Raw genomic sequence first — 14047 nt, forward strand, 5'->3', positions numbered from 1 at the left:
CACAAGAGCCAACCCAAACAGAAAAGACTGATGTACAGCCAAAAATAACAATCATAATGAGAAGAGACTCGACAAAAGAAACATTTTTTTTATCTGTATCTTACTTATCAAAACCGGGCCTTCTTTCACAAAAGGTACTTAATGAGCAAAACAGAATTTCGCAAAAAATGTATTTGAACTATGATGTACTATGATTGTACATAAACATGTGCATGCAAGTTGGATTCTACTGTTGCATCATACCAAGGTGGTGCAGTGTGGTCAGATTTACTGCTTATAGCTTTAAAACCCTAAAGTGAAATGACTGTAGAAGCTACAGGTTCTTGGTGGTGTGTTTTAAGAATAAAGCTGTCTTTTGGCCCGCATTGGCAGACATCATCATCCCAGGTCATGAGCAGCTATTGACCTTCCCACTTGTTGAGGAGCATTGGGGGAAGTGGGGGCTGTGGGCCAATTAACAAGAGCAGGCAGTCTGCTTCTACAGAGCACAAAGCATTGGACAATCGCAGTTTAATAAAAATGAATGTGGAGACAGGTGGGGGTTGCTGCTAATGAAGGATGCAGACGGGGAAACTGCAGGGGAAAGTGTTGGCAGCGATGTGGGGGAAAGGGTTGATCCAGGCTAAAAGAGACCCCAAACAAAATGTGTTTTGATGGAGGGCCCCTTTTTGTCCTGTCATGGCCTCTTTACCCCGCTTTCATCACAGCCAGTGGAGGAAAGCAAATGGGGCATAATAAGAGCCTAACGATCAAGCACAGAGTGTGAAATTAGAAGAAAAGTCTTCATTTTCACGGCTCCTTCCCCTGGCTCTTATACTGAGAGTGCTGTAAAAGGGTGGTCATGTGTTTAAAGTATAGAAGGTGGAGGTAACCCTGGTGGTGGATGTCAAGACAGATTAGTTAGAGGGGATGAGCTGCCCTCAGATGACGCTGGAAAGAAAAACTCTCGAGATCTTGTTACATTTGACAAAATGTTGTGTTTCTTGTTCTCTGAGTCAAAATCGTTAGACATAAAATTGAAAAAAACAACCCATGTGTTTTTCATGGTATGCTAGATGCTCGGCCTTCCCTCTGAGAAACAGAAACACACTCTTACAACTCTTACAGAAACACACTCTTACAATTACAAATCATTGGTGTGAAAAATCTAAAATTTTGCCTCCAATCAAAAACACACTGTTTAATGTTTAAATTGTTCCCATTGGGGTCCAAACATCCTGGACAAATAGGGTTGGCAAATGATTTTCAGTGGTTGGTTTAACCTTGCAAGGTGTTACCTCTCCATCATTTCAAGAACACTTAAACAAACACAAGGAACACACCTGCATTTGATATTTGGTGATATTGGGAAGCCACACCCTGTTCATCTGCCCACACTGCCATGACACAGAGCTGGATTTAACTCAGCGAAGCATCTCTCTAAGAGCAGAATGCTGTACAATGTACAGTATTATCTGAATCATCTGATTAGACTGTACACCTAGTTATAAAGACTGTTAGATTTAGATCCAGCATAATGCAAAGCTGCCCTTGTACGCTTCCTAAAACAAATTCCCGCATGTTTATCGTATTGCTAATTCAAATGTTCTCACAATCTCTTCTTTGATAATGAAACTACTTTTGCACACCAGACCCACAGAGACTATCGCCCTGCAAAGAAAACCTGTCCAATGTGAATATAGATTGTGGTGGTTAGACTATGGCTGGGCTACTATAAGTCAGCTGCTCCTCTCTTCTTCTGGAGTTATACGAGGGGCTACAGTTCAGTGACGCTCACTGAGAATGAGGTTCAGAATCAATATCTTCTCTGCCACTCCAGGAGAGGGAGAGAAAAGTTCAGCTGACCTGCAATCCATATGCCTCCATGACAGTAGGTCTCCGCTTTATCTGTAAAGCCAAGTGGAACGCACTGTCAAGCCTGAATTATAGACTGAAGATATCTCTACAGCTGAGACTATTTACCAAGGACAGCTTTTTGCTTCATTCATCAGGCGAGTATGGAATGAATGTAGTCCTCCTCGGACCTCTTTGTAGCAAATAATTACCAAACAAGTCTGTAAGAACACATTATGCAGGAACTACTGCACACTTCTCTATATTACATTTATATCTCAAACTGACATTTTAATCCAAATTGGTTCACAGTAACTGAGCACAGAAGGGTCTGGTGCTTAAGGACACACAATACATTCTTTTATGTATAGCCTAGATATTAATTACAGCTATAGCCTTAAAAGAATAAGCATCAGCCAGAGTGACTCAAAAGATAAAATCAACAACTTCTAACTCTTAGTTCTAAATGAGAACAATGCAAAATCCTCATTAAGAATATTGATGTGATTTAAACTTGATCAGCCTCATGTCAAAGGACATCCACTCCCAAGGACGGCCAGGCGAGCATCAGCAGCCAAGATAAGCAAACAGATATGCGTTTGGCTTTTGATATGTCATCCGTTATATTGCTCTGTTGGGACCAGTATGCTCTTACAGTGCATCAGAATGCAACACAATCAGGTTGTCAGAATTCTTAATTTCCTGTACATCTGCTCAAACCAGGGTAACTTATCCAACGAGCAGACGGTCAACAAGTTTGTTGGCAGCAAAACGCTGACCACAACTACACTCTTTAAGAAACCGACCCTTCAACACCCAGTCAACTTGTTTGATAAATAGGCTAGATGTGTTTGGCAAGCGTAAGTGGAAGAGTTGTTGATGTCCGTATGTTTGTCAAAGCAAATCTGTTTAAATTAATGTTTTGGAAGACTAAAGAAGACTGCATGCATTCGCTTGGGTTAATGTATTTATTGCTTATCTTTATTGTACCATGGCCACATATTGTATTATTGGCAACAAAGTTGACTTAACTTGATAAAACACAACTTCCTTAAAAAATGAGTCTTATAGTTCAAGCTATAGCTGCTCAAGAAAACTAGAGTGGGACGCAGGCAGTTCTACTACTCCCTACAACTGGTCAGAGAACAGAGTTACATCAGTCAAGAAGCGGTGTGAACACTCCAAGATTTCATTGTTTTGACATAACATGAGCTGTGTATTTATCAGGTCCTGTCATTACAGTGTTTGAATTAACCAGAACTAGCTTCACCATTCACAGCCACATGACATATTACTGCTCTATCAATGACAAAAGTAAATGAATTATTTACAAAAAAGCAGGGAGAGAGGCCCAGTGGAAAACTCCCGGGGCACAGTTGCCCCATTTGCAGTTGTGGGAAATCTGTCAGAGCAAGAGTGCCTTCCCCAGAGGGACAGGGGACAAATGACACCCACTCTCTGCATTCAATTACTACAAGAGAGGCCATGGGATCCAAATCCTGCAGGAGAGACTGGGCTAGAGAGGAGACACACACACATACACATACACACACACACACACACTTAAGTAGAACTGTCTGTTGCAGTCAGCTCCAATTACCACTGTCCACTACTAATGCACAACATGTGAAACCAGAAGAACAATTCCATATTTTACCCCCATTCAGTTACATGCGGATTCCGTTTGCATGTTTCTTTGCATAATTGCTCAAATATAATTTCACAGACTTTAATTTTGAATCAGTCATAAATTAGTGGTCACTTTCAATCCCAGCGAGTCCAATACAGTGAAATATGTTAAACAAATGTCTAGTAAAGACAAATAAAAAGCCTTGAACAAAAAGTAGTGTGTACTATGTCGGCCTGCCACACATGCCCACAATTATGTGTAAACAACCACAATCTTATTCCAAAGGAATTCCAATACAATATGCAGTGTCTTCGCATAAATCACAAGGAACTATTTGTTTCTAAATATTCTGCAACCCTTTGCCTTCCTGCAAAACTGCCCTGTGTGTGTTGTGTCCCCAAGTGACACTAGATATATCCTGGTACAGCACATTATGATACATTCATAATGATAACCTATATCCCAAACACACCAACTTATTATGTTCTCCACAAATGCAGAAGGCCTCGGTTTTCCCTCCACGGTTCCTTTGTGTGCTCTCTGCGGCCAGCAGTCTATTTCTAAATGGCCGCTGTTGTCAGTCTTCAGTGTAGGAGGGAATCAGTCAGGAGGTGTGACCTGATGTTCACATGTGTCTCAGCTCCACTTGAAATGAAAATATTGACCACTTAACCCCACTCTGCTCCACCGCTATACGACAGAGCCCCCGAGGTGACAAGGATGGGGGGGGGGGAAATCAAGGAAAGAAATTACAAAAAAAACATGTACTGGGGACAAAAACTTTTGAGAGACTGTGTGAGTTTGTTTTTTCGAGATCTCGAGTTTTATTTGAAAGATCTTGACCTCGACATGGAGGGGAAAAAAAACAAAAGAAAAAAGAAAAGAAAAAACGTTAAAATTGATTAAACATTGAACAATCACTTTTGCGAGATCTGAATTTTTTTCCCCTCCATGTCAAAGTCAAGATCTCGCGAATAAAACTCAAGAGCTCGCAGAACAAAGTCAAGTGTTTGTCCCCAGTACATGTTTTTTTGTAATTTTGTTTTGTTTTTCCTTGATTTTTTTTTCACTCATGTCACCGCGGGGCTCCGTACTGTTTCCTCTTAAACACTTTTTACACCTGTCTCCATTTCTAGCCACTGGGGGACCATAGGCAGGCGTGGGGAATGCATATTAATGTTAAAAAAAACTCATAAAGTGTCCATTATTACATTCTTGTTGTGTTCTAAGGCTACGTTCATTGTTACATCCTTACTGTGTACTAGGCTACGTTCAGACTGCAGGCAAATTGGATCTTTGAGACATACTGTCCCCACTGTTATTTGCATGCGATCAGATCGGATTTGTGTGTCCCTAGCTGTATTGATCGCTGTGGTAATGACGTAAGCGTCAGTGTAGCTGGTGAAAGGGCGTTCTAACCCAGGGGCTTTAGAAATGGAGGTCAATCATTCCGTCAGGCCCCCAGGAAGTACGCTCAGTATTTTGCAGCCAATTTTGTCCAGTGACCACTTGTGGTATTGCAACGAAATATCCCCTGGCAACCCAAACTGGATTTTCGCTGGGCAAGCAACTCCAATGAACTGAATAGTTGACATTTTGGGATCCGGTATCCAGTTAATATAATGCATCCATGCATACTGCCCTCAGAGCTGTTGCACCATCTGCCTAGCCCTTCCATCACTCTGGATTTGAGGCCGTCGTTGTGTGTCGCGTTGCAAACAACGTTGAGCATTTTGTTGAGTTCCTCATTGTCGAAATACTCAGAGGGAATTTAAGTTGGAAAGAGTCAAGCTGCATTGCCACTGATTAAAGAAGGAAGTAAATAAAGGCTTCTTGGTTCACGCTGGTTCGGACTACAGTGTTTTTTATTTTTATTTATTTATTATCTGCATAAATATCGGCACAATTCTCAACACTTGGCTACACATGACTGACACAAAAGGCTCTTAGAAAACCGATTTGAGCGGCCAGAGCATCCGTACTGTGACGCATCTGTGGCTATCTGATTGGAATCACCATTCAAACCACCTCCAAACGTGGTTTGGATCCATTTTTGCAAATACTGCATTTTTTTTTTTTTTTGCTGTCCTGACTTTCTAAAATCAATCTGGATACAATCTGGATATGGACCTTCTGAACAAGGCCTACGTGTACTGTACGTGGGCACATGGGGTTAAGTCCACACAAAGGCGTACAGAGACATATGTCTACATGATAGATCAACTACACTGACTGCACCGGTTTCCCTGTGTGGGTGGAGTGAGGCATGTGATACGTGCATTTAATTGCCAGAACCTCAAAACTTCCTGAACTGCCACGGGATAATATACTGGTTTGCTTACATTTTACAATGGTTGTCAGTGTTGTCGCCATTGCTATCAAGAAAAATAAAGATGTCTTGCTTGTCTGGCTCAGGGACAACATAGGTCTGGCTGTCATTTTACATAATTAAAAGGAAGAACTGCCTTGCTTTACGCGGAGAGGGTTATAAAACTTGATTTAATGAGACCAAACTGTAATATTGTTTTACACAAATCACTTCAAAAAATAAAAACGCTGTAGGACGTTGATTTTACAGCTGGGTTCGAAGGGAATTCTTAAAATAATATTTTGACATTTAAATCTGCTGTAAAATAAAAGAGTGGAATAACACCAACTGCCTTAGCATTTCTGACCTAATATCACACTGTTACTTCACTGCATTTCTATTGTGTCTTAACGTCTCACGTGTCAAGTTAGGATATATTTCATGAAGCCATACAGAGTAGTGAAAGCCAACTGCTGGTGCGGCGCTCTGCTGGATGTTACTGATCCACCGGCTAAGCCCGTGAAGCCATGCATATATGTGTGTAAGACAATAGCTTCTGTAAAGCACCTCTTGCTGTTATACTGAGAGGGAGAGGGAGCTCTGTTTCCACACCTGTTGCCCTGGGCCATGAGGGACAAGCTATCTCCATCGCTCTCACTCGTCACTTTCCAATGGACTGTGCTTTTGACAAGCTCAGCCATATCATCATAAAACTTCAGTGCCCACGCCGATAAGACCAAACCTATACCTGATTAAATCCAGGGGCTTAGGGGACTTGTTTGCATTTCATTGCACTCCAAGAGAGGAATATACTATCATAACTGCATGTGGAAATTTTCAGAAAGGAGCAAGGAATTATAAGAAGTCAATGCAGAAAATATGAAAGTCCTCATAGATAAGCCTCTCAGTCAAACTAGATGTGAAGATTTTTGATTTGGAAGAGAAACCAACTACCACAGAATCAGGCGGTTCACCACATGGAACAGAGAGGATTCTTGTAGTTTGATGTTTAGACCTAATTTTGACTAAGTGCGGATTTTAACTGTGCATAGTTTGCAAGTGACCTTTTCTGGATTCCGCATGCATGTTTTCAACTTTTTAGTCTGAAGTTCCCACTTGGTATTAAATCTGATTATGAACTATGGTTTGAGTGAATGTTTTGCTAAATCTAACATTATGCAAAGATGAAAGGAAGATGTGATGCCAACTGTCTTTGGAGGCGGTATGTGTGCGCCAGTTTTCTCTGTGCAAATTGGATCCAGAGCTGGCCAGAGAAAAGGAAAGCCAGCGTCTTTTTTTGCTGCTTTGGTATTGATTGTAGGAATTAGAAGGGAGGAGACTACATGCCCTCAGGTTGGGAGGGATGAAGATATTCCAAATTATTAATGAACAACTTTGAAGTTGTATCACAGCACTGCTGAAGGCCAGCTCCACGGTATATATATGCTGCAATTTCTGGCTTCTTTCTTAGTGTAAAAAGACACAGCATGATAAAATACAGTTGAAACCATATTTAATTCAAACCACAGAAGCGTAAATAATTGAATAAAATCGGCAGTGGGTTTTTGAAATGCACCAGCAAATAAGTCGACAACATTTTTTCTCTCTTCTGGACTCGCTCTAAGAAGTCTAAATCTTGTGGTGGGGAAAGAAGTGAAGGAGACTGAGACTCTGGTTTTGGCTGACTTTAAGTGGGCCTGGCTTGCATGTGGCTAGGAGGAACCATTGCCCTGGCAAACCATGTGGAAATACTGTGCATCAAACAGCAACAGGGTCCGTATAACACGTACTGTAGCTTCCAGCCTGGCACATGAACACAAGTTTGTGATTGTTCATTCTTACTGCGTTTGTAGTGAACCAGAAAGTATGGATCATTTATGGAACAAAGAATGGAAGAAAATGGGGATTGTGAATAGTCAAATGTAGGGGTAAAAATATAGGAGTTTTTGTGGAAGCGTGGTTAATATACAGAAAAAAAAGTGGTAGTACCTTTACAAAGACGTTTTATTCTTCAAACATCTAGTCATGTGGAGTTTAAAGTTGTAAAAGAACACATCTAATTTTACCTTTGGATTTATTTCCCCCCACTTTTTGGAGGGGGGAAGGATTTAGCTGACTCTCTGGGGACCGAGCCGGCTCATTAATTGATCTTTAACCTTGGAGTGAGAAACTAAAACACTGGATAACAGTAGGAAACCAGTTAACATGGGGACCTGAGCAAATTCACACATTTGCAAAAGAGTGGGTCATCACACACACCTTGTCTTTGTCCTAAGGAAAACGTCCTAAAATGATACGCAAGTATATTAAGACTTAAATAATTCTTTAATAATTCTTTGTAAGCAGGCCATTGTGAAAGCAGAGCATGTCACTTACGCTGTTGTCACTCGACCCTGACACGGGGTAGACCGTCCAGCCCAGCTCCGCTGTGGCTGTAGTGGAGTCCATAAGTGTCTCTGTGGACAGAAGGAAGGAGAGACGGCGATCAGATAACATAACAGCAACATGAAAACATTGCTGCGGTTCAGTGGAAACCACAACTAATACAAATGTTTTGAGAGGCACAAGTTTGCTCTATGAAATGGCAGGAAATTGAAATGTTCATTGAACATTCCTGGAGCCTAAGGTGATCTTCTGACAACCATGTCACAACTCAAATAAAAACATATCAAACAAGTAAAGAAAAAGACATATTTATTTATGTTTCATAGCAAACCTTTTTAAGATGTGTGTAGCAGAAGGGGTTGTGAACAGTTTTCAAGGGATTTCTTTTGACGGATTAGGATTTTTGAATTTTGTGCACTATTATATTATAGCCTAATTTTATTATTATTATTATTATTATTATTATGACATTTTCTGACATATAATTATGAAATAACTAATACAAAATTAAACTTTCAGCGTAATCAATGATAATAGCTTATCATTATGCGCAAGGCTACAATAAAGACCCACATTGATGCAATATGAGTGTGAAGGTAGAGACTGCTAGCAGTTTCTTAAGAGGTCAGTCACATCCTGGTCAGCAGATCCTTCATCCCTATGACCTGTAGGGAAAACTACAGGCTGGAAAAGCAAATCTCCCCAGAGGAGGGGCCACCCTCTACGCCCCGGATTAGCTGGTGGACAGAAACACCTCTGGTAATTGGGTTCAAAGAGAATGTGGCTCCTGTCAGTCATGAGGCCCTCTGTGGCACCCATTCCTCCGGTCTGACCCAAATGCCTGTCATACGCTTACTGACCCGTTCATACTGCCGCCTTCTTCTTGCCCTCTGTACCCTTGCCCTCATTTCCATTCCTGACTTCCTCTCTGCCTCTCTCTCTCTGTGCGTACCAGAGGGCAGGTCTAATGAATTCCCCTCGCTGATTAGGCCTGTGTTAGTCCAGTGCTCCAGTGTTTGAGCTGCAGGAGATGGAGAGAGCATTCATCAGGTTTGAGGCGTCAGCTGCAAATCTAAAATGCCACAGAAAGGATTTAGAATCCCCCCCTCAACAAACATGGCTACTAAGCTTAGCATAAGTCACAGCCAGAGACTGTAAGACAGGTCTGGGGAACAACTGCATGCGGTTGTGGGCTCTCCGTTAATATTGTGGTATGAACTGATTGAGTTGGTGCTAATGAGCGTGGGCCCCTGGAAACATGAACGAAGGAAATCAAAGATAGCGGATCTATAGTTTCATCCCAAAGGATTTTGTTTAATGCTCCCTGCGTACGCAGCTCTGTACCAGATTGCAGGATATTTTAGAGACTTACAGTTGTTTCATAGCCCTGGATATCCTCTGATTTATATTCCAACCAAAGCCACAGCATTTAATTAACAGGCTCCACACCGCATTGGTTTATTTCAGAGCCTTGTGCTGATCTCTGCGTCTCCCCGGTACTCACAAAGCATATCACTAGATTCCACATCCTTTTCAGTTATCACAAAGCCCAAATCGTATAATTAGGCAGATGAGACTGCAATTGAGCAGCTATTGATAACCTTCTGTGTGACTCAGAGCCAAGCAGCCTACATGGGTGTTAGGCAGTGAAATAGTAATTATCCCCCATAATGATAACGATAATTAGTGGAGGAGTAGAGTGAGAATAATAAACCCCCTCTGTGGTGGTTTAAGGAGTGTTAGCGAACAGGGAACGAGTTTCCCAGGAACGTTAACACAGACTGGGCGACACCCATCCTTCTCCTTTCTTTTTTTCTGCTGTAGCAGCTCATCTCCTCTGTTTCTACCTGCTTTCTCTTCCTGTCCACTACTCGCTGCCTCCCCCTCTCTTGTATGCTCCCAGGGTTTTCCCCATTTTAAGTGTCACTGCCCATGTTAGGCGAGTGCAGATTTGAGTCGTGCATGCTCAGATTTAAACGGTTTACGGCATTACTACAATTTGTGAAATCCATGAAATAATAAACTTTTCCCGTTACAAACAATAAAAAAAGATGGGAATCATTTCAGAAACGTTTTAGCTATCTATGGTTGTTAGATTGCTAACGTTAGCTCCAAACACCATTCCAGTGACAGCCTATGTTGTGTTTGATGCCAACTTGTAGCCAGAAGAGATCAAACTTTGTTAGGAAGGTGGCTCGTCTATTTTAACGTGAGCCGCGGAGCATTCAAACAGCCGGGCAGGAACATGGAGAGCATCCAGTCAATTTATCAAAACCCACCCCGCAATATCGTATGTATTCTCTGCAACACCATGGACGACAAGAGATTCATCTTGGAGGTGGAAAGACATAATAGACATTTTTATAAGGACAATGCTGGAAAAAAGAAGGCTTTGAGCTTAATTGCAGGAGTGCTTGGGGTGGACGGTAGATCTAGCTTACAAACACTTGATTGTTCTGTAAAGTACAGGCAAAAAAATCTGCAAGTCCGGCAGCAAGACGCTCCTCTTCTGAGACGCTCTGAGATACCACCTAAGCTGAATAAATGTAAAAATCAAAGGGGGAAGCATGGTAATTAAATTACTTTCCTTAGATCTAATGGTGTTAGTTAGACCCCAGTGGACGTCTTTAGCAAGTTTTGTCTTTAAGCTTTTCGGGTGTTGTTTATTTATTATCTGCTCTATCTTTTCCAAGTTCATATGGTAATAATAACAGTTCAAAATGATCATTTCTTATTGAAAAATGTAACGTTTTTTCAGGGAAGGACCTCCAACCCTATGCCAACTACGTGTTCCTAAGTCTTCCACAAACTAAGGGAAGACGCTGGCTCTCTCTTACTATCAGTGGCCCACAGCCCGGACACGCAAGTGCATCACCCCGAAAGACTGATCACTTTTCTTCCTCCTGCTGTCTACACTTCAGTCCTGGCAGCCACACCGATTCATTACCCCCCGTGGAGCAGAGCAGCACATATCTCACCACTGTCAGCCAGCGCCTCGTTCACACTGTCTGAACCCCCAGCTGTGGCGGAGCATGGCTACTCAGCGAGACACGTCGGCTATTAATCAGGAGGAGGACAGGGCGGGGAGCTTTTCGCCTGAATACAACTGAAGGAACACCTTGGTTTTATTTTTTCTTGTGGGGACCCGCATTTGAATGTTGTCACTCATGGGACTGCGGGTGATATGATCTGTGACGGAAGTTTAAACATGCGGACATACTGTCCCACTGGCAACTTCTACTGTACTTCAATAGACTGCACTGTGTACAATAGACAATACACGCTGACTTAGTCACCTGTATTGCCTATTGTTTAGGCAAAACCCTGTGAGGTTAAAACCAGGTGGCATTTAAACTATTAGACTAGACTAAATAAGGATTTCACTGTAACTTTCTCATTGTTTCATTGTGTAAGAGTGTCTGAAGATTTCTTTTCTGAGACTTCCCAAGCTTTTGAAGGTGGACTTTGTATGACAAATGGATGAAGCACTTGGCCTGAAGGCCTTCATGGTATTCGGGTTTGGAGACTTAAAACTAGGCATTTTCTGTGGAACTATGAGTCTTGATAACTTTATAAAAACATATGCTTTGGGAATCATTATTTTCAATGTTTACTAAAAAAGAATAATGTTAATATTCGAAAATACTAATAAATATTGCAAGAAACATTGTTCATTTGCAATATTATAAAAAATAACTGCTGAAGATCTTATCATTTTTTCTTACTTATCAGCAGGGTGCAAAATTGCAAAATTAACACCATCCGCCAAATACGAAATTATTATTATTTAAGTATTTTATGAGTTGTGCTCAATGAAAGGTTACTGCAGCTATGGTGAGTAGTGTCTTCTTTCAGGGCAATTGTTGTGAAACAAAATAAAATCTAGCGTTTTCTCACCCTGGCTCCGCCTTCCTACAAACCTCTGCTCAAGACAGTACGTCATCTGGGTTTGCGGTACATTTTCTCGGTTTTCTCCGGCCAATCTATACCTGTCCAATCAGCGAACAGAGGGAGTGGCTGAGAACGATGATGTTGAGGTCCTTTCGAGCCATAATGGCGGAGGAGAAAGATGCGAGCAAAGCCATTCGGTCTGCAACACTGCCGAATACCCAGAAACTGAAGCCCAAGCAAGAACAATCTTTGCTGAGTTTTGTTGGTGGCCATGATGTTGTGTCCCTCCTCCCCACGGGAGCTTACTCCGTTAGTGGTGAAGGAGTTGTCCAATGCAGAAGCCGATTGGTTATGGGAGATCCAGACGAGCTCTGGGCAGATCCAATAGTTTTAAACTTCAACAGGAAGCTAACACTTGTCAATGGAGCGTGGCCAGACTCTCTGTACAAATGAAATGTACCAGAGTCTTGTAGGACCAGATTAACGTTTTGTAGCATCCCATTAAAACTGATGAGCCTTACTTTTCTCCATGATTTATTTAAAAAAGTCTTGCTCTAGCTTCATATGAAGTAAGAGGTCTGGTGCTATGTGAAACCTGTTTGTAGTGGAATAGATATACACAACACCCGAGTGTGTGATGTTCAGACCAGTGCTCTAAGATCTGATGACAAACTGCAGCCTCTCAATTCCCCACTTTCAGCGGCTAAGTGTCGCTGCATGATTTGTGCGGCAATGGGGAACGATGCATAAAAGTGTGTCTGTCCGAGCTCATGGGAAAATGGCCTTCACACATGCGGTCAAAAGCAGCAGCAGTACTTCACTGTCTACACCAACAAAGAAACTTGCATGCATTAAATATGGAACATGCATGTGCAAACCTTATTATATTTCCTAAAATTACAATACGACAATATTGTAGTGGATAATTAAAGATCGGTGTAGTTTTTTTTTCTTCCTTTCTTTAAACTTGATACCCAGGCCTGTGGAGGGGGCTATGAATATGCAATGAGACCTAGGAGTCTAAGAAAAGCCTGCTAGACAGAGAGAGCTTCCTCCAACACTTCCTGAGACTAAGGAGAGAGTTTAGTGCTGATCTGAGAGAGAGCTCTCCAGTGAGAGGCTGTCTGAAGTGACAGGCGGGGGGGGTGGAGGGGTGGGGGGTGGCTGTGGTGCTACAACAACACTCTCCTTCTCTAAGAGGGGTCAGTGCTGCATCTTGGCTTTTCTAAAGAAAGCAACATCAATCACAATGAGCGATACAGAGGAGAGAGCTGTTTACAGGAAAGACATTGCAGCTCAAACAACCGTTTCACACAGACTAATAGAAAGACTTCAGGCTGAAAGTTATCAACAAGCCACCGTGTTGCTTAATTAAGAAACGAAAGCCACACCGGGATATTAAAGTGTATTCATCCACTCACTTTCTCTGCACACGGCACTGTTTGCTCGTGGTTATATTACTTGTTTTTCTCAACTTTTGCAGTATGGGTACACGATTAATGTAATCGCACAAAAAGGTGTGCTGTGCGGGAGAAACTGTAGTCTGTGTACGTGCACTGCAGTGTCCACGTTGTAACACTCTTCACTTTACCAACAGTATGAACAGATGAAGCCACCGTTACATAAGAAGCTTGTTGTTATATTGTTCACTTTTGACTCACATGCTCTTTGCTATCTATTTTTCCTGTCCCTTTGTCCTCACACACTAACGTTAACCCCTGTTCAGGTGGGACACCCTGCCGGGGTTCTGTCTGGAGACCTAACGAATCCTTCGTCAGGTTCTTGTTCAGGCATCCTGGTTAACCCCTGATCAGGAGGTACTGGACCAGCTCTCAGTTCAAAGGGTCCGATCCTCTAGACCTAAGGGTGTTCCCTTATAAGGTACTATCAAGGACTGTTTAAGCTGGTGTTGAAGAGATTGGCCTAGCTCCTAACTGTCTTTGTCTTACTCTGAAACGGCACCTGACTGAATGGTCCTAGGGGGGGGTATCTGGCCCTAG

At 42.1% G+C, this 14047-nt stretch overlaps 1 protein-coding gene across 4 annotated transcripts in view; it reads right to left on the reverse strand.

The window, feature by feature from the left end:
- Positions 1-14047, reverse strand: part of ephb2b (eph receptor B2b) — a 129682-nt gene that overhangs the window by 69878 nt on the left and 45757 nt on the right. For all 4 annotated transcript variants that reach the window (XM_034869662.1, XM_034869660.1, XM_034869661.1 and 1 more), the window contains exon 2: positions 8148-8227. In XM_034869662.1, coding sequence (XP_034725553.1) covers positions 8148-8227 — 80 coding nt within the window. The remainder of the gene's footprint in view (positions 1-8147; positions 8228-14047) is intronic.

Source organism: Etheostoma cragini, chromosome 4, assembly GCF_013103735.1.
Source record: "Etheostoma cragini isolate CJK2018 chromosome 4, CSU_Ecrag_1.0, whole genome shotgun sequence".
NCBI classification, from domain to species: domain Eukaryota; kingdom Metazoa; phylum Chordata; class Actinopteri; order Perciformes; family Percidae; genus Etheostoma; species Etheostoma cragini.